Raw genomic sequence first — 20,948 nt, 5'->3', positions numbered from 1 at the left:
GGTCTTCTTCTAGCTCACTGCAACCCGAATCCGGGCAAATACATCTTCCATTTACTCTTGGATATTATTTATCTGCTTCCCACCCTCTTTTGTGGGAATTGAACCCAGAACTTCACAATGCTAGGTAAGTGCTGTATCACTGAGCCACATATGCAGGCTACGTTTGTGTTTGTTCTTGTTGTTCTGCTAAATCTAGCTAAACCATAATATCTGGTATGTGAGAAAAATATATAGTCAGCCACAAGGCAGGACAGATTCCATATTTTGGTAACAAAATGCTACTGAAACTGAGAGAGAGTAGAAATTAGTTCTGTTTGAATGGTAAAGAGGGAATGAAAAATTTAGCCTTAAAGAATGATAGAATTTTAACAACTAGACAACATTAGGAAAGCATGCTTTAATGAGGTGAGGGAATAACTGTGTTTGAAAACTGTTGACTGTGTCATAAGGTGAACGAGCATTTATTCAGCACCTGCTGCACTGCCAGGTGATTACTGGACATTTTCCACAAGTTACTAATTTCATCCCTGCATATCACAGGAATGTCTCACTTACTGAGGGAGAAACAGGGATAAGTCACTTGCCTAGGTCCGCATTCACTGGAATTCTCTGAGAGGAATCCCTTGGGGGACTGACTTAAAACAGCTTCTTAGATCTGAACCACACTCCTGGGTATAAATGTCCAGGAAAATTCAGAATAGCTAATTCCTACCTTTAGGAACGTTTGGGACATGATGACCAGGTGAGCATGATAAGAGCAAGTCAGAGCCATTATTGGAAATGAGTCTGCTTTATTATAAAGGCTGTGTCAATGGTATTGGAAACTGTTGCTTAGGAATTTGGATTAGGTTATATATGCGGCAGAAAGTATTGAAGATTGAAAGAGGACTAAAAATTATGCATGATGAAACTGAGGAAGAGTCAAAGGAAGATGGACGTGAAGTCAGTTGGAAGGGTAGTGTGTTATTCAGGAAAGTATGTATAAAACTCTTGATTCTTAACCAGATTTTAAAACTTTGACTGCTGGCTAAAAAGTTTTTCAGTACTATATACGCAGTTGAAGACTTTTTGTATTTATAGTAATTTTACCTTTAACTAGAGGTCTTTTAAGAAGGTTCAACAAAATCTGAATCATTGAAGGTTTTCCTTAACTATGTCTATATTCCTCATGGGCGAGGAGATGTCCAAGTATTCCAGACACATATTTATCTTATGGGAGTGTAAGCTATATGGGAATAAATATGATACTGTGCCGCAAAGTTATGTCACATGAAAAATGTAGTAAAAGTGTTTAAAGTGATTGCTATATTTAATCCTGTCCCTTACCAGAGTTGGATTAACTTAAGTATGTTTCTAATTTTGTTTTAAATTGTTCTGAAGTCAGTAATGTAAAAATAAATGCCTTTTGTTTCCAGAATAATTTCTGGAGTTTCTTAAAACCTCTATTAGAGTAATAACCACTTTTTGGATTAGCATTAATTCTTTGAAATTCTTAACTCTTATGAAAAGCAGTATGAAGATGCAGTTATTTACATATTGGTCTCATCCCTCTGCATACATTTGACTTTTTACCTTTTTTAAGGTCATTGAAAAATGACTTCAGGACTGTGTAGGGTCAACTGAAAAGGTAATAAAAACAGCTTTGAAGAAGGTCTTGCATGTGGGTTAGTGGATTAACGTACATCTTTATCGTGTTATACACAATCTCTGTACTTACCTTCTGTACTTGCTTCATGTATAATTACAAGAACTGTTACTAAACATTTTTTCTCATCTCTTAGTGCATGATAGACTGACACAATACTTGGTGGATTTTAGGGGCTCTGAACTGGTAATCTGCTCTGGCATATGGGTAGTTGAGAGTGCTTCATAGGAAATAATGTAGCTTGTTTATTTTCTGATGAAATTTATCCAACTTATTTATTGTGAGGAGGGAACCAGAATAATGGCTCAAACAGAATCATTTTGCCTTTCCAAGTGTATTATTTTTACAGTATATAGCTTCCCTGACATAGTCATAGTTGCTTTTTACATTTTAACATGACATGCTTAGCTTTATTCATGAATGCAAGAGTAAGAATTAAAACAAAATATTGATCATATTAAGCAGCGTAGAAAGTAGTGGTTTTGGTTGAAACTTTTTATAGCTGCATCAGGTGGAAAACTGATGTTTTGTATGAATTTTACTTAAGCACAACAGGAAGTAGTTAGAATTCTGTATTTAAAAGTATAACATTCCTCAAAGTCATATATTGGATACTTTACATTTTACTGGACTATTTTTTTAATTTTAAATTGATCAGATTTTTAATTTGTCTTTTGCTTGTAAGGTCCCTAATTTGAGATGTAGACTGTATGACACTGCTATTGTTTTTTCCAAAGTAGTAGTGAACATCAGCCCATTTTTCTATTCTCAGTTATTACCTATAGTTAATTTGTTTTTTTTTCTTCATCATTTAAATACATATCAGTCTGAAAGAGCATTTTGAGAATTTCACATAATCCTTTGTTTCAGGGTGAGAAGGACAGGATCCAGAGTTGTTGACTAGTGAAAAGCAGATGTTCTCACTTGTACCTCATGTTACTTTAAAAGGTTTGTAAAGGCAAGAAAAAATACTTTGAAGCTTCAATAGTGCCTTTCTCATATTAAAAAGATGTATTTCTTGATCTAGAACTTTCCATGGTTTAGGAAAAGATACTTGGCTAATTTTTATAGCATAGAGGTGCTACTAAATATGCTGATTGGCACTTCGATTAAGGATTGCAAAACAATTTGGAAATTAAATTTTTTCTGTGATCTAAACTGCTTAAACTGTTTCTGTTGAATCATTGTGTCCTTTTTCATTTAATTGAAATGCTTTTCTCTTAAAGAGAATAAAACAAAACAATAAAATGAAGCAAAACAATAAGCGAGGAGTTGAATTTCAAAAACAAGACAATAGGAAATCAGTAGTAGTTACTATATTGCACATCACTGTCCACTAAACAGTTGCTCAGCCCACCAGACACAGGCACGCATAGGTAGGTAGTCAAACAGTATGCGCACTAAGTTGTTTCTTTACTTCAGTTGCCATCATTTCAGAAATGCTAGGCATGTGATTTTAATTTATGTTATGTCTGTGACCGCGTGGGATCTGACATAGCACACTGATTCTTTGTCTTGATGTTTTCCTGTCTTCATCCGAATCAGCTGGTTGCCAAGTCCTGGGCGCTCCCTGCACTGTCTGCCTGTCCAGCAGGGAATTGGCCTGGACACCTGGGTTCCCCTGATGGGAGGTTCCCAGGCTTGTGACAGGGTGTGGGGTGGTGGCTCACCAATGCTCCCTGGTGGCCGTGGCTCTTCAGGGGGTGCCTGGGCCTGACGTCAGGTAATTGAAAACTTTAAAACCTTACCATTTTAAACTTTTCTTTATTGAGGAGCCAAGGACACAAACATAGTAAAAGTGTGAGATTGTTGTAAGATTGGATATGCCATGATGAAAGCCTAAGAATAGTGTTTTTCAGTTTCTGATTAGCATAAACATTTTTATTGACTATCTCATTTTTGAACTCTAGAGTTACTTTTTAAGGCTTGTTCTTGCACCAAATGTAAAGGTCTTACAGCAATTAGATTCTAGATGTTCTGTGTTTAAAATGGAAGAATTAATTAGTACAGACATTGTCATTCATGTTAAACAACAGAGTGCAGATCTTTTGAGATTTTTACCATACTGTTTACCACTGTTCTGCTCCTGTCATTTTCCCCTTTTCATAGTGTCTGTGGTTTCCCATTACTGCGAAATAAAAATCAAGTCATGTTTCTTTAGGGCGGGCACAATAAGGCTTGTGTGATTTATGATTATCTTTGTGATTACCTTTTCTGATTCCATTGCTTTTGTGACTCAGTTCCTTGCATATGAAGTGATACAATGAACGTTTAAGCTAGAATAGTTCACAGTAAAAACACATACCGATCAACCTGCCTCTAAATACTCCACTTTAAACACACCACGTAATTCTTGCCACTTTTTGAAGCAGTTCTGGAAGTCCTCTGTTGTTTTAGTGTTGTCGTGGCTGCCTCCGTGTCCCGAGTCGGTGCAGATGTTTACCTTTCATCATCATTTTGACTAAGGAAGTGCCAGGAGCTGCAAAGCCCCAGATCCAGGGAATGAGGCAGATGATGTGTTGTGAAGCCGTCTTTTTTGTTGTTGGATGGAATGCAACAGAAGCATTTGCTGTACTTTTTGGTTACATCTCATTAAAAAAGCACTTATTAAAGAGAACTCACAAAACTGCATAAAATGTGGCAAGAACAAGGAGAAATGTCTGCTTGAAGTGGGGAGTATTTTTAGAGGAGTTGATGATGTTTTATTGTAATCATGTTTCTAAGTTACTCATACTACCTTCTAATCAAACCCTTCTGTCTCGGTCTAGAATCTTCTCTACACAGCACTTCTTGCACCCTAAACTTTATCAAACCTATGTCCATTCATGTGTCTCTCCTTGTACTGAGTATTTGAACACCTCTCGAGTATGGAGTATTTTGACTGTATGCTTTCATGTGTGTTTCCTTATTTAACAGACTAGGTGTGTGTCTGTACTCTGCACTGTATGTGGACTTTGGTGTATGCTAAATGTTTATCTGAATTGATGACAGATGTCCAAATTTGATGTACGTTCAGTACAACTAGTGTGACAAACCTTGCCTTTCCTGATCGACATTGTATTCATATTGGTTTTGTATGAATGTAGCTTTTATGGAGCTTTAATGATTGCAGAATTTTTTTGTGAGCTATTTTTTCTCATTCTTTCTAGAGTTTCATAAATTCTTACAGGGAACAGGGAAGGAAATTTAGATTAAAGGCTTACTTGTGTGATTTCAAGAATGTCATTAATAAGGAAGACTAGGACTTAGGCTTTTTGATTTTTCATCTGGCATTGGCTTAACTGTGTAACAACTGCTACTGTAGCATTCATTTTATTTCATTTCAAAATCAGAGTAAAAATAGCTTGGATTTGCTTTTATCAACATCATTCTGCTTTAAGAACAGACTGTCTTTCACAAATTCTAGATTACCATGTTAACCCAATACTTCCTTCCTTACCCAGATATAAAAACATCTTAATAAAAGTGAGTTTTTTCATCTACAGGAGTATGTGTAAAGTGAATTCATGTCTATGAACTCTTAAGTAAATCTGCTTTTACCCAGAGTGTAAGGCCACTCATGAACACTGGAAAGAAAAAACTACAGTATCAACTACTTGATCAACATAAGACTTATAGGCTGTCCAAGTTCATTTCCATATTTATTCCATGTACTGTATGCAGAATTACTGGAATGATCATAAAAATATGAATTACACATTTTTAGTAAATTGATTATAAAATTACTTATAAAAGTTGAGGTTTTTCAGAAAAATAGAAACCTGTCGTAAAGTGGTAACTTTTGTTGTAGAATGCTTGTTTCATGAATCAAGACTTTCTGTTTTAAAACTATCAACAGCTCTGTTTCCAGCTTGGTATTTCCCAGGACAGTGAATGGCAGCCCGTACGTTCAGCTGATGTTCCCTAGTTATTGAAAAGATCAAGGCTCCAGACTTGAAAGGGATAACGGGATGCAGCTTTTCTTTTTTCCTCATTTGGTACAGAAGAAAATGACTAATCATATCTTTTCTTGTCCTATGATCTTGCCCCATGTTCTTTAACTGAAAAGTTTATTAGATTGTTTTGTAAATTATTACAGAGTGAAAATATTATGGGTGAGAAATAAAAAAATTGATTTTCTGTCAATAGAACCTTTTCCTTTTAGAAACTAATCTTTGTTGGTGGCAGACACGGTGATAAGCACACTTATATGTAAAAAAAAAAAAAAAAAAAAACCCAAAAAGCAAAACAGGCATCCTTTGTTCATAGCTAAGAACCATTATTGCCATAAAAGAAGTGATAGGAATAACTTACACAAAACGTGTTGCCCAAATATTAAGAAAATGTTGGCTAATGACTTTAGCTAATCCTAACCCTAACCCAAAACAAATCTGAATACTAATAGTACTTTCAGATTAATTCTGCTGTTCATATTTTCATTTAACTTCAGTATATATTATTAATTGGAACTTGTAGTAAACCCACATTTTTAGATGTTATTTATTAAATTTTCCTTTTCTAGCAATAGCCTGTAAATTAGCAGCTCCACCCCATACTGTTCCTAAAAGATCTCTTTCATTCTGTAATGCGTCCTCTAAATATAGTTCCTTGCCTGAACAAACAGATTTTTTCAAAGCTCTAATGACTTCTGGTGGCCCATTGACAAACTGTGCGAGCCATGCTTGGGCCTCTTCTACAGATTTTGTTTCATCTGAAGACTGCAAGATCTCATCAGCCATTCCGATGCTTAAAGCTTTTGTGGGATCCAGTTTGAGGGCCCCACCTAACACTTTGAGAGCTGCTCGACTGCCTATGATTTCAACCAGCCGGCTGGCACCACCCCAGCTTGGGATTATTCCCATCTCCTTGTGGACAAATCTGATCTCACTCTCCGGAGTCATTAATCTGCAAAAGAAAAGAGGAAAAAATTCTTAACTACCTATAAAATATGTACAATAATGAAGCATTACCTTTCCATAATCTAGAAAACAGCCACTGAGCCTTTTAGTTGATACATAACACTAAAAAGTGAAGGACAGGAAAATGTGGCTGTTCCATCTAGGATTAACGTACCATGTGGTACTCAATACCTCTTTGAAAACAAGTTTGTTGTGCTTGCTTATGCTTAACTTTGCAAATAACCTAGGCTTCGTATTTCTGAATTTCCAAATTTTCTCATTAAAAATTATTACGTATATACCATAAACCTACATAAATGAAGATCCTCAAAGTCCTCAGTCTTTTGCCCAATACAGTAACTATTTATTGAGCCCTTTCCTGTGAGTTGGTGCCATTCATGGGCCACCATTCATGAAGAACTAGATGCTAACCCTAAACCTTTGGGGTGCAGGCTGAGAGACAAAAGAGAGTCAACATTCCCTTCTCCCCACCCCACTTACCCAACTAAATGGTCTGGAGAAACATAGGCTGTGACCTTTTGTAACCTGGCTAAGGCACTGCTATCCTATTCTGTAAGCATCATTACCCTGACCTGTGTTTCAACTCGTTTCTTGTGAATTATCCCCTTCCAGAACAGCAATTTGGTTCCTGAACCAACTGACCCTTGATTGTAAAACATTTGCTGATCACTAATTATAAAACACTCATCCCGGGACCAACTGGCCCTGGTTGTAAAACATTTTGCAGAGATTAATTCCCTTTTTGTATAAGCTCCCTCCTCTTTTCTCTTCTTTGCAGTGTTTCCTCTTAAAAACACCCTGAAACTTAACCTGGTTACACAGCTCTGCAGATTCTAACGCAGGTTGTGTCACTGGGTATCAGCTAAAATAAAGTGCTTTTTTTAAAAGGCATCTTGCCCCATTTTTTGAACATCTTGGGGCCTCATTTTTGGGGTACAACATTTGGGGGCTTGTCTGGGATATCTCGAGGACCCCTCCCCAAATTATTCACCAATTGGTTTAACATCTGTAAGTATTCCATTTAATTTGGGGCTTTTTGCCCATTTGGGTGCGCACATTTGTAGCAGATGAGCCCAGTGCTCCTTCTGCACTGGAGCGGGACGCCCTCCAGAGGATTTTTGCCCGTCTGTAATTTGGGGGCTTTTTGCCCATTTGAATTTGTCTTTGTTACTAATTTAGGGGCTCATTACTCATTTGAACTTGTCTGTTACAGGCTCCATGTGGCTTACTGGACTCAAAGGTTACAATGAAAATTGTTTCCCTTTAGGTCACCGGACTGTGGACAGAAAACCTGTGTGTGTGTGTTCAGTGTTTACTTTGTCTTTTGTGGTGCCTTGTGTTGTGTTTTGTTATCTTTAACCAGTTATTAATAACTATGGGCCAGGTATCATCATTAGTGTCTTTATCTCCTTTATCCCTGGTCCTTAATCATTTTGGAGATTTTAAAGACCATGCCTGGGGATGCATCCTGGGAGACTTCAGATCTTCTGTGAATAATAATGTAGAAGCGAGGTTATGCTTGTGTCTTGACAGGTGAAAGATCCACAAGATATACACAGCATTGGTGGGAGACACAACCAATGCTGAGGACAGCCTTAAGTGATGGCTCTACCAACCTGGGCAAAGGGAGACCTGCCAATCGGCCAGAAAATCAGTTTCCAGCTCCCCCAAGAGACCAGGAGAAAAGACAAGTGGTCCAGTGAAATGATATTCAAGCCACAATCCATGAGGCTAGAGATACAGTCACCAAAAGGGGAATTCCACCAATCCTTAAAAAATCTTTTGATTGCCATATTGGCCCTGCTGGCAATATCCATATATATGACACCTGTGTCTCAGGAGTAGAGTCATGGACTTATGTCCCTAATCCACCTTTTTCTAAGGCTCCCCCAGGCCTCATTTCTCTCCTGGCATCTATCTTTTTCACTCATTGCCCCACTTGCGATGACTGTCAGTAACTGTTACAGGTACTGTTTACTGTGGAGGAGAGGGAGTACATTTGTACCTTGGGAGAGAAAGCTGCACAATCCAGATAGAAATCCGTCCTCCAATCCCAAACGCCTGAACCATGTTTTCTCTTTCTCCTGTCCTGACTGGAATCCTAACAGGACTGGAGGTAAGGAGGCTCTGGAGCAGTACTGCCAGTTGTTTTTAGAAGCCCTTAAGGGTGCCGCCAGAAAACCGACCAATTTGTCCAAAGTTTCAGAGGTTAAGACAATTGGCTAATGAATCTCCCTTGGGGTTTCTGGAAAGACTGCAAGAGGCCTACTGCATTAATACAACCATAGATCTGATAGCACGTAAAGATGCAAGGGCCATTAATATTGCCTGTGTAACCCAGTCAGCCCGATATTAAGTGAAAATTGCAGAAGCCTGAGGGATTTGAAGGGATACCCCTTAGTCAGTTATTAGAGATTGCTCAGAAGGTATTCAACCATGAAGATTCGAAAGATCAAAAGCTGACAAGAGTATTACAGGTTCTGACTGAGAAAGTTACAAGTCGGATACAAAGTCTCGCCTGCCCCTAGATAAAAATCAATGTGCTTATTGCAAAGAGAAGGGGCACTGGCGAAAGGACTGTCCCAAACTTTTCTGTGAGCCTTAGATGAGCTGGGCTATAAGGTCTCTGCTAAAAAGGCCCAACTATGCCAAAAAAATGTGACCTACTTAGGTTACCAAGTCCATAAAGGAAAGTGGACTCTTTCCTCCCAGTGGGTACAAGCCATCCAACAGATTCCAGTCCCTATGACTAAAAAGCAGGTGTGAAAATTTCTAGGAGCCATGGGATACTGTAGGCTTCAGATTATTAATTTTGCTGAGATAGCTCAGCCTGTTTATGACTCATTAAGGGGAGCCACTCAGGACCCTCTAGAGTGACAGATTCTCAAGACCAGCCTTTTAAACAGCTGAAACTGGCCTAAACCGAGGCTCCTGCCTTGGCCTTGCCAGACCTGCAAAAACCTTTTTCCCTCTACATCGATGAGAGGTGAGGGATAGCAAAAGGAGTACTGACCCAGAGTTTGGGACCATGGTAGAGGCCTGTTGCCTATCTTTCCAAGAGGCTTGATAACATGGCAGATGGATGGCCACCTTGTCTACAGGTGATTGCTTCAGTGACCCTCCTGGTAAAGGAGGCTCAAAAGTTGACTTTTGGACAAAAACTCTTAATTATCTCCTCTCATTCGCTGGAGACCCTCATCAAGACTCCACCAGACCAGTGGCTATCCAACTCCTGAGTCATGCACTATCAGGTATTACTTCTGGATCTGACTACCATCAGTTTCAAAGAAACAGCAGCTTTAAATCCTGCTACTCTGCTGCCTGACGATGACCCTTCCTTGCCTCTCCACGACTGCATTGAGGTTACTGACCACCTCACGGGGCTCCGACTGGACTTGACGGATGAGCCCCTATCTGGAATTCCATCATACTTCTCGGATGGGAGCAATTACATTTATCAAGGTAAGCAGGTTGCGGGAGCTGCCGTTACTAGAGACTCAGATTCCATAGAAACAAGTCTTGGAGCCAGAAACATCAGCTCAGTGGGCTGAACTCATTGCCCTCACTGCAGCCCTCAAGTTGTCAGACGGTAAAGACAAACATTTATACTGATAGCAGATATGCATTTGCTACTGCCCATGTTCATGGGGTCATTTATCAAGAATGGAGACTACTGACTTCTGGGGGCCAAAAGATCAAAAATGCTCCCCAAATTTTAGATTTGTTGGCTGCCATTTGGATGCTAAGGAAAGTGGCTGTCATCAACTGTAAGGCCCATCAAGTGGGAGATGATTCTTATACAAGGAAACAATCTGGGAGATGCCACTGCCCAAAAGGAAGCCATAAAATCAGTGGGGACTGAGGTGGCTCCGACATTAAGCTGATCCCACCTGCTCTGTCAGAGCCCATTTACACTGGAAAGGACTTGCGTCTGGCAGCTCAACTTCAAGCAAAGTCTAATATCTCTGGAGGCTGGTACCAACTGCCTGAAAAGCGAGTCCTCTTCCCCGAGGTGTTGGGATGTGAACTCATTCAACAAGCCCATTGGTCCACTCACCAGGGAGGATCAAAGCTTGCTGCCCTCTTTTGAGATTGTTTCTTTGTTCCCCAGTTATCAAAGCTTACCCAGTCTATGAGCCTCAGATGCCCCCAATGTCAACTGGTGAACCCAAAGTGACAGCAACAAATACAAAGTCACTCGCTACCATGGCCTCATGCCTGGAGAACACTGCTAAATAGACTTTACAGAGATGGGAAAATCTGGACTTCAAGGTTATATGTACTTACTAGTAATGGTTGATACTTACACTGGATGACTTGAAGCTTTTTCTACTAAGTCTAAATCAGCCCTGAGAGTTAAAAGACTTGTATGAGATCATCCCTCGATTTGGCCTCCCCTTATCCATGGGGTCTGACAATGGCCCGGCTTTTATAGCTCAGATAACTAAAAAACTGGCCCAAACTTTTCAGATTGATTGGAAACTCCATTGTGTCACCGGCCTCAAAGTTCAGGAAAAGTAGAAAAGATAAACCAGATTTTAAAAACGGTAATGACAAACACATGGAAACTGAATAACACACTCTTGAGTAATCAGTGGGTCACAGAGGTAATTAAAAAAGAAATTAAACAATACCTACAAACAAATGAAAATACAAATACAACTTACCAGAATCTATGGGATGCAATGAAAGCCATCCTCAGAGGAAAATTTATTGCACTTATTGCACTGAGTTCCCACATCAGGAAAACAGAACAAATACAAATAAACAACATGATGCTACACATCAAACACCTAGAAAAAGAAGGACAAGTCAAGCCCAAAGCCAAAAGAAGAGAGGAAATTATAAAAATCAGAGCAGAAATCAACGCAATAGAGACTAAGAAAACAATCCAAAGAATCAACGATTCAAAAAGTTGGTTCTTTGAAAGAAAAATAAAATCGATAAGCCCCTAGCCAACCTTATTTAAAAAAGGGAAGAAATAGCTCAAATCCATGCAATAAGAAATGAAAAGGTGAAGTCACTACAGACTCAACAGAAATACAGAAGATCATCAACACCTATTTCGAAAACCTCTACTCTCAAAGGTTTGATAACATGGAAGAAATAGATTCTTAGAAACATATGAAGTACCAAAGCTAGATCAAGAGGATGTAAAACTGGTGAATAACCCAATCTCCATCAATGAAATTGAACATGTAATTAATTCCTTACCTACAAAGAAGAGCCCAGGCCCAGACAGATTCACTGCAGAATTGTACAAGAAATACAAAGAAGACCTAATACCGACACTCCTCAAACTCTTCAATGAAATTGAAAGGGAAGCAATCCTTCCTAAGTCATTCCTGGAAGCAAATATTACTCTAGTACCAAAACCTGAGAAAGACCCAACTGAAAAAGAGAACTATAGACCAATCCCCCTAATCAACACAGATGCAAAAATCCTCAATAAAATATTGGCAAATAGGATGCAGAAAATCATCAAGAAGATTATACACCATGATCAAGTGGGATTCATCTCAGGCATGCAGGGATGGTTCAACACACGTAAATCAATAAATGTAATCTACCATATCAATAAAGCCAAAAGTAAGAATCCCATGATCATTTCCATAGATGCAGAAAAAGCCTTCGATAAGGTCCAACATTCATTCATGATAAGAACTTTATAGAAAATTGGAATAGATGGCCTTTACCTCAATATAATAAAGGCCGTCTATGACAAGCCAACAGTCAGTATCATACTAAATGGCCAAAAATTAAAGGCTTTACTTTAAAATCAGGCACAAGACAAGGATGTCCTTTATCACCTCTCCTATTTAATATAGTACTGGAAGTACTAGCCAGAGCAATTAGACAAGAGAGAAAAATAAAAGGGGTAAAGATAGGAAAAGAAGAAGTTAAACTGTCATTGTTTGCAGATGACATGATACTCTACATAGAAGACCCCCTAAACTCCATTGAAAGACTCTTAGATATAATAAATAAATTCAGTAATGTAGCTGGATACAAAATCAATACTCAGAAATCAATAGCATTCCTATACACTAACAACAAAATTACAGAGGGAGAAATAAGAGAAGCCACACTCTTCACACTAGCAAGCAAAAAAATGAAGTATTTAGGAATTACTCTTACGAAAGAAGTGGAAGACCTATACAGGGAAAATTATAATACACTGAAAGAAGAAATTGAAGATGATCTCAGAAAATGGAAAGACATCCTATGTTCATATATAGGAAGAATAAACATTGTGAAAATGGCCATTCTCCCAAAACTGTTATACAGATTCAATGCAGTCCCAATAAAAATACCATCAACATACCTTATAGATCTAGAGAAATCACTCCTAAAATTCATCTGGAACCAGAAGAGACCTAGAATATCAAAGGCAATTCTAAGCAGCAAAGGCAAGGCAGGAGGCATAACAGTCCCCGACTTGAAGTTATACTACAAAGCAACAGTAGTAAGATCAACATGGTACTGGAATCAAAGAAGAGCAGAGGATCAATGGAATAGATTAGAAGATACAACCACAACTACAAACACACTCAACCACCTCATCTTTGATAAAGGAGCCAAGCAGGTTCACTGGAAAAACGACAGTCTTTTTAATAAATGGTGTTGGAAAAACTGGCTCTCCATTTGCTGAAAACTAAAACTCGACCCAAGCCTATCACCATGTACTAAATTAAAATCTAAATGGATCAAAGATCTGAATATTAAAACAGAAACACTGAATCTATTGGAAGACAAATTAGGTAGAAACCTTGAAGACATAGGGGTAGATAGAGATTTAATGAACAGGACTCAAACTGCACGGGAAATACTTCCCAGAATCAATAACTGGGACCACCTCTTATTAAAAAGTTTCTGTAAGTCAAAAAAAAATCTCCAGCATAGTGAAAAGAAAACCCACAAACTGGGAAAAGATCTTAGTGAACTCCCCCTCAGACAAGGGACTTTTGTCTAAAACATATAAAGAATTAAAAAAACTCAGACCCCCAAAATTCAAAGATCCAATCCAAAAATGGGCATCTGACATGAATACACACTTCTCAGAGGAAGAAATACAAATAGCAAATAAATACATGAAAAAATGTTCATCATCATTAGTTATTAGGGAAATGCAAATTAAAACCACACTGAGATTCCATCTCACTCCGGAAAGCATGGCTAGGATCAAGAAAATCAACATCAAGTGCTGGAGAGGCTGTGGGGAAAAAGGAACTCTCCTACACTGTTGGTGGAAGTGTAGACTGGTATAACCTTTGTGGAGGTCAGTCTGGAGATTTCTCAAAAAGCTGGGATTGGAAGTCCCATTTGTTCCAGCTATTCCACTTCTAGGCATATTCCCAGAAGAACTGAAAGCATCATACTACAGTGATATATGTGCACCCATGTTTATAGCAGCACAATTTGTAATAGCCAAATCTTAGAAACAACCTAAGTGTCCACCAACTGAGGAATGGATAAAAAAGTTATGGTATTTTTATACAATGGAGTACTACTCAGCTATAAAGAAGGATCACATTGAGATATTTATAAATAAATGGGCGCAGCTTGAGACCATACTCATAAGTGAACTAAATCAAACTCGCATCTGTGAATACCGAATAGTTTCCCTAGTGTAGGAAATGATTCAAATATATAAAAGTATGTGGTAACCATGATTCCCCATTATGTGGCCTTGAAGCCTTATATAAAGTTTTCACTCATTAATTGGAATGAATTTATTTTGGGCTATTTGATATTATGGCCTGTGATGCAATGAACAGCTATTTTGAAGAAAACAAGACATCATAATAGCTAGTGCTGATTTAATACCATCCTGTTTTGAAGCTGCACCAAACTATGGCTCTTCTGTCTCCATTGATTTTATCATGTTGTATGTTGTTGGATTTTATCGTATGTGGTAGTATAAACAAAAATTGTTATAGGCCAAGAGACAATATAGAAACCACTGATCATTTTTCTGTTAGATGGTTCTAAATACTCTACAATGCTTTCATCCACTTGAATGGTGTTACACAGTCTTGATATGTTTGATACTATAGCATATGAAGTTATATTCAAATATTTCAAGGAAAAAGACACTATGGTAACTACTATTAAGTCAGGTTATTTGGTGGTGAAGCAGTAGGTTGCTGAAAGTGTCATACTGTAACTTGTATTGTTATGTTGTTATGCCCCCTTTTATCTCAACCTCTCCCTTATTCATTAAAAAATATTTTTAAAACATGCAACACTAGAAAGCAAAGTGAGAGAAAAAGCACCTTGATGTCAGCTCACACACTTAAGCAAGACTCAACAGATTTATGAACATATTTCTGCTTCCAAATTCCACCACTGATACCTTAAAAGAGTGATAGCCATTTCAAATGAGAAAAAAAATTTTTTTCAATGAGAAAAAACAAATGTTTAGCTAAAAAAGGGATGTTACACCCACAGCAAACATTATTATTCCCATCACACAGTTTCAGATTTAAAATGGAGGTATTACAAAAATGGACACTTAGCAGGTTAAGTAACTGTCTCAATGACATAGTTAAGACAACAGTTGTTAAGAAGTACAGATATATCACATTCCACAATCTCTTTCCACAATGTCATCAAAACCAAATCTGACTATATAAGAGTGCAACTGTACGTGCTCACAAGCTCATCTTCCCACTTATGCTGGGAATTTCCTGATGAGTTTTTTCTAAAACCAATTTTGGTTGTAGCTCAAACATGGTTCATAGGGATAAAGCCCTTGTTTGCTTGTAACACCATAAAATCTCTCACAACAGCCATTTATGCCTTCACTTCTGACTTATACTGCTGGTATGATGCACTCTGTAGTATTAAAAGAAACTGTTAAAGGTTACAGCCCCATGTGTCCAACAAGTTGTAGGGCATTCTCTGTTTTAAGAGTAGACTCCTGACATTAGGCAGTTTTATAACTGGTCATGAGAGTAATAAAAAGAGCATGAAGTGAAGAGATGACAGATGCATGATGGCTAGGAAAATCCAACATTATCACTAAACAGCATCTTTATACATGAAGTATCATTTCTATCCTTTTGTCTACTTTACTTTCTTAAAAAATAAAAATACACAAAAAAAACGGTAATGACTAAGATGACCTTGGAAACTGGTGAGAACTGGGTGAGTCCTCCTTCCTTTTGCCCTCTTGCGTGTGCAATGTACCTCCTATGTTGCTGGTATTTCCCCTTTTGAGGCTCTATATGGGAGCCCCCCCTCCCCTCATCCTTAAGATTTCTGAAGAAAAACTAGCTGATCTAGCTAACCAAGATCTTGTTAAGTCCTTCCAGGCTCTTCAGCTAGTTCTGACTTCCATCCACTGGTTATTCCAACAACATCCTCCGCCTACAGCCCATTTCGAGGATGAGTGCCCTGGAGTGGAACCTGGAACACTTGTCCTTATCAGGAGACATTACCAAGAATCTCTCGAACCACAGTGGGAAGGCCCCTACCCTGTGGTCATCAGCACTCCAACTGCCATCAAAGTTGCTGGGAAACCTGCCTGAATCCATCATTACTTTAAGCTGGTCCCGGCCTCCAAAGGTTATCAACCGGTGGAGAAGTGGACTGTTGTCCCCTCCAAGAACCTCTTAAAGCTTAAGATTGCCAAATGTACCTAATAGTTTTGTTCTTATGGGTACTCCCTTATGGAGACTGGGGGCCCTTCTCATAATCCTCAATTTTGAACTTGGAAGATAACTGCTTACAATGTGAGATGTTGACAACCAATGCCACTGTCCATGAGATAATTAAACTACATTTATGTGCTCTGTTAAATAAGATCCCAATAAAAATTAGACAAAAAGAGATAAAAATAAGACAATATGCTAAACAGCACGTCCAGCAGATTAAAGAAAAACAAACTGGGCCTTGCAAAGACCTAAATAGTCAAAAGAAGTTACAGTCCATTGGCTGGTATCTCTGCCACCAGATACAACCACCAGCTACTGACCTTGCCCATACTGGAGTATCCAGAGATTATCATACCTGGAGGTGTTCACAGTGTATCTAAAGACAGAATACTTCTGTAGATGTTGGGGTAGTGGGATCAATAGGTTTAGGAGTGTCCAGCCTAATAATTGGAAACCAAAATTATACGCACCTGAGTGCGCTTATCAACCGAGATCTAGCCACTTTTAGGGACTCTGTCTCCAAGCTGGAAGATTCCTTGAGCTCCCTGGCTGAGATGGTTTTACAAAACCGACAGGGACTATATCTCCTGTTCTTAAAAGAGGGAGGTCTCTATGTTTGGCTTTAGGAAAAAACTGCTGCCTGTGTGCCAACCATTCTGGGATCATCAGACAGAACATGGCAAGCCTTAAAATGTGATTGCAAGAAAGAGAACAAGCCATGCAGGCTGAACAAAACTCGTTTGAACGTTAAGTTTTCTTTTTCCCTTGGTTAACAACTTTGGTAACAATAGTCATAGAGCCTTTGTTAATCCTCGTCGTCTGTGTAACTATTGAACCTTGGGTTATAAACATTAGTAAACTATGTCAAAGATCAAGTTCAAACTGTTAAACTAATGATCCTAAGGACACAAGGCTATAGAGAGATACCCCTAATGGAAGCCTCTTCCATGAGTCAATGATTTGACTCACTGGCTAAAATCAGTGGGGAATGTTATAACTTGGCTAAGGTGCCACTATCCTGTTTGCTGTCATTACCCTGACTTGTGTTTCAACTCTTTTTTTTTTTTTGTCTTTTTCATTTTTATCGGTACCGGGGATTGAACTCATGACCACCTGCTTGCAAGGCAGGTGCTTATGCCGCTGAGCTAAATCCCTAGCCCCTGTGTTTCAACTCTTGTTTCTTGTGAATTATCCCCTTCGAGAACAGCAATTTGGTTCCTGAACCAACTGACCCTTGATTGTAAAACATTTGCTGATCACTAATTATAAAGCACTCATCCCAGGACCAACTGGCCCTGGTTGTAAAATATTTTGCAAAGATTAACTCCCTTTTTGTAAAAGCTCCCTCCCCTTTTCTGTTCTTTGCTGTTTTTCCTCTTAAAAACACCCTGAAACTTAACCTGGTTACTCAGCTCTGCAGATTCCAACACAGGTTGTGTCACTAGGTATCAGCTAAAATAAAATGCTTCTTGCCCCATTTTTTGGACATCATCTTGGGGTCTCATTTTTGCAGTACAACATGACCATAGCTAATGATGCAGAATACAACTTCATGCTTGTAGTGGTTAGTGTTTCACTGACTTTGCAGGCCTAAAGATTGTAGTCTGATCACCTACTCAGATAGCGGTACACAGTGCAGCATCTATTGGGGAATGCCTTCTGGAGGTGGTAGCCATTTTTAAGTCCCTATTACCTTGTTTTGAAGTTCTGCATCATTATCATTGTTTCATTTGGTTGGGTTTTATTCTGTTTTGTCTTGTTTGATTTTATTAGGGCAGCTATTTCAAAGATAACAAGATATATAATGGGAGCCATTTTGGATTTACTGTTGTTTTTAAGTCCTTTATTGCTTCTATTCTGTTCTGTTTTGATTGATTTTACTGTCTTATGGCCATGGGCGACTACATTTTCAGAATGGGGGGGGTGGTACCAGAGATGGACCTCATGACCTTGCGCTTACCAGGCAAGCACTTGGCCTGCTGAGATAAATGCCTCGTTCTGGGAGGCTATTTTGAAGACAATAAGAGGCATTACGGTGATCATTGTTGAATTATTATCTTGTTTTGAAATCCTGTGTCACACTGTTTTGTTTTGATTGGCTTCATTCTGATTTATTGTTTGATTTTATTCTTTAAAATAAAAATTACAAATTTTTTTTTAAAAACCCCAAACCAAAAACCAATACCACAGCAAGCAACATGCCATAGGTTTGCCACCACTGATATAGGTTACATAACTTGCAGCATCTCCAATCACAAATCACACTTTAGTATCACATTTTGAACATAAATGCTTGCTTGCACATGTATTTCGTTTTTACCTTCTTTTTTTTCCTGCCTGCCATCACCTCACAAGACAAATTATGGAAAATGCAATGAAAGAACCCAAGGGTTTTCCTTATGATCTCACCCCTGTTTCTCAACTCTCAGGTGACTGCCTCTTGAGGCGCCCTGCACTTTATACAAGACAGTTTCAGTAAAAAGGGATGTGGGTGAAGAGAAAATGCTTATTTGTGTGCAGTCATAGTAGTAAGGGTGGGGAACGGCTAGAAAATGCTTTGTGACAGTCAAGCATGATTTTAATCCAATTAGTAACCCTAGCATGAGCAGAGACAGATTTTTGTAATATTATACACAGGAACTTCCAAGTAATGCCATGGTAACTACAAAACAGAACAATGAGGGCCGTGCGACTGCTTCCTGGAGTATGCGCGTCATATTCAAAGTCCCGGCACTTCCACCTGGAATTAGGTCTTTTGAGTGTGTGTGTCTATGTGCATATATGTGCACATCTATTTATATATTTACAGTATGTATTACATGTATATTTTGCATTTTATTTGTGAAACAAATATTTTAAGAAAAGGGCTACATATAGCAGTTCTCTCGGAATATGCATGTTTATAGCCTCCTTTCTTTGTGACAGACCTGGAAAAGCAGTTGCTGGAAATGCTAACATCTGGCTAAAGGTTATTTATATTCAAGAAAAACATGTTGAAGATTAGAAGCAAATGAAATAGGTATGCTCTGAACTGCAGGTTGAGAATTTTATTTCATTAGGGACATGGTGGAATTAAAATGTGTATTTCATCTATCCCAAAGACAGCCCAACACTCGCAAAGAAAACAAATGGAAGAGGGAAATGCAGACAACTTACACGCAAACAGAAACAGATCAATGAACATCTATATGCTTTAAAACCTTAAAATGTAAATTAAATTGAAATAAGTATTTATTATCAAAATTAGAAAATATTTTTTGAAAGACTGTGTTCATTTTAAGAAAGGATGTTCTCAGATACTTATCTTCTGCTGGTAGGATAAACTGGTATAATCTTTCCCAGAGGTGAGTTTGACAATGTATTTCAAAGGTTCTTTATATTTTTAGCTCCTCTTTATTCTCTAAACAGTACAGTATAACAACTACATAGCATTTATGTTGTATTAGTATAATACATAATTTAGAGCTGATTCAAAATATAGAGGAAGATGTGTGTAAATACTATGCCATATCCAATAAGGGTCTTGGAACAATTACAGATTTTGTCATCCAGAAGAGGTCCTAGAACGAGCCCCTTGCAGATACTGAAGGACTACTGTAAGTGTTCATACTTGCATGTGATTTATCAGACTTTAAATTTGGTAGGAATACTCCCAAACTAGGTAGAATTCTGTAAGGATTATTTAGTATGCTGGATATTCAGAAAGCTATAGTATACTAAGTTTTTTTAAAATAGCTACTTACAGGATTTATTTTCAGGAAATAACCCTGAGTGGATAAGGTCTTAGACACAAGTAGTTATCACAGCATTAATGATACAGAAAAACTGGGAATGATGGAACAGATTAGAGAACCTATCGACAAATCTAACTACAAGTCAAAATCATGCTAATATGTAAGAGGTACTAATTTATATCCTTAGAACATAAACAAAAATTTGGAAAATGGCTACCTAGAAAAAGAGATGTGATCCATTACTTGTTACATAATAAAAATAAGCTCAAATGGTTTAGATAGGCATAGTAAAACACAAACTATTTACTAAAAACCAATCAAACCATGAAATCTTTCTAACTTACAGGTAGGGCAAGCCTTTTTGCCACTCAAAATTCAAAGTCAATAATAAAAAATAATAAAAAAGACTGACAGTATATTCTCTAAAATAGCTTGCTTTGAGAAAACAACATCATACAAATAGACTCAAAAAGACATGTAGCAAATTAGGCAAATATTTACAAAGTATATCACAGATAATAACAAATGTCCACAATATATGAAAAAACTTTAAAAAATGAGTATAAAAGGTCAAGTATTCTATTGAGAAATAAGCAAAATATGAATAGGTAGTTCATAAAAGGATTGATAAAGTGATCCTTAGACACAGGAAAACAACTATTTTACTCTAGGGAAATGCTCACTGAAACTGTGCTAAAATACTATTCTTCACCCATCAGACAGGCAAAAGCTGACAAGTGTAAGAGTAAGCTGTGTTGACAAGTCTACGTGAAACAGGACAGAGGGAATGAAAGACAGGTCAGTTACCCACTTCCTATGAAGGAAAAGTTGGCAGCCACAAATATTTGTTATCTTTAATTTGGTAATCTTCACTTCTAGAATTTATTCATATGAAATACCATTAGTCATAGCAAAAGTACACACAAAATTATTTATTACAACATTCTACATATTAAAAACAAAATTAAATTAATATGGATAGAAAGCATAAATGCAAAATCTAAATGAACGA

The 20,948-nt window shown here is 37.9% G+C and overlaps 1 protein-coding gene across 3 annotated transcripts in view; it reads right to left on the bottom strand.

Moving 5' to 3' along the window:
* Positions 1 to 5,273: 5,273 nt before the first annotated feature.
* LOC100725062 (ethylmalonyl-CoA decarboxylase) overlaps positions 5,274 to 20,948 on the bottom strand; it is a 37,736-nt gene continuing 22,061 nt past the window's right edge. For all 3 annotated transcript variants that reach the window (XM_063233472.1, XM_063233473.1, XM_063233474.1), the window contains exon 7: positions 5,274 to 6,529. In XM_063233472.1, coding sequence (XP_063089542.1) covers positions 6,121 to 6,529 — 409 coding nt within the window. In that variant the 3' untranslated portion in view covers positions 5,274 to 6,120. The remainder of the gene's footprint in view (positions 6,530 to 20,948) is intronic.

Source organism: Cavia porcellus, unplaced genomic scaffold (assembly GCF_034190915.1).
Source record: "Cavia porcellus strain 051 isolate PalLab524CR breed Dunkin Hartley unplaced genomic scaffold, mCavPor4.1 scaffold_22, whole genome shotgun sequence".
Classification (NCBI taxonomy): domain Eukaryota; kingdom Metazoa; phylum Chordata; class Mammalia; order Rodentia; family Caviidae; genus Cavia; species Cavia porcellus.
The sequence above is the reverse complement of the archived record's forward strand: the minus strand, read 5'-3'. Positions and strand labels throughout refer to the sequence as shown.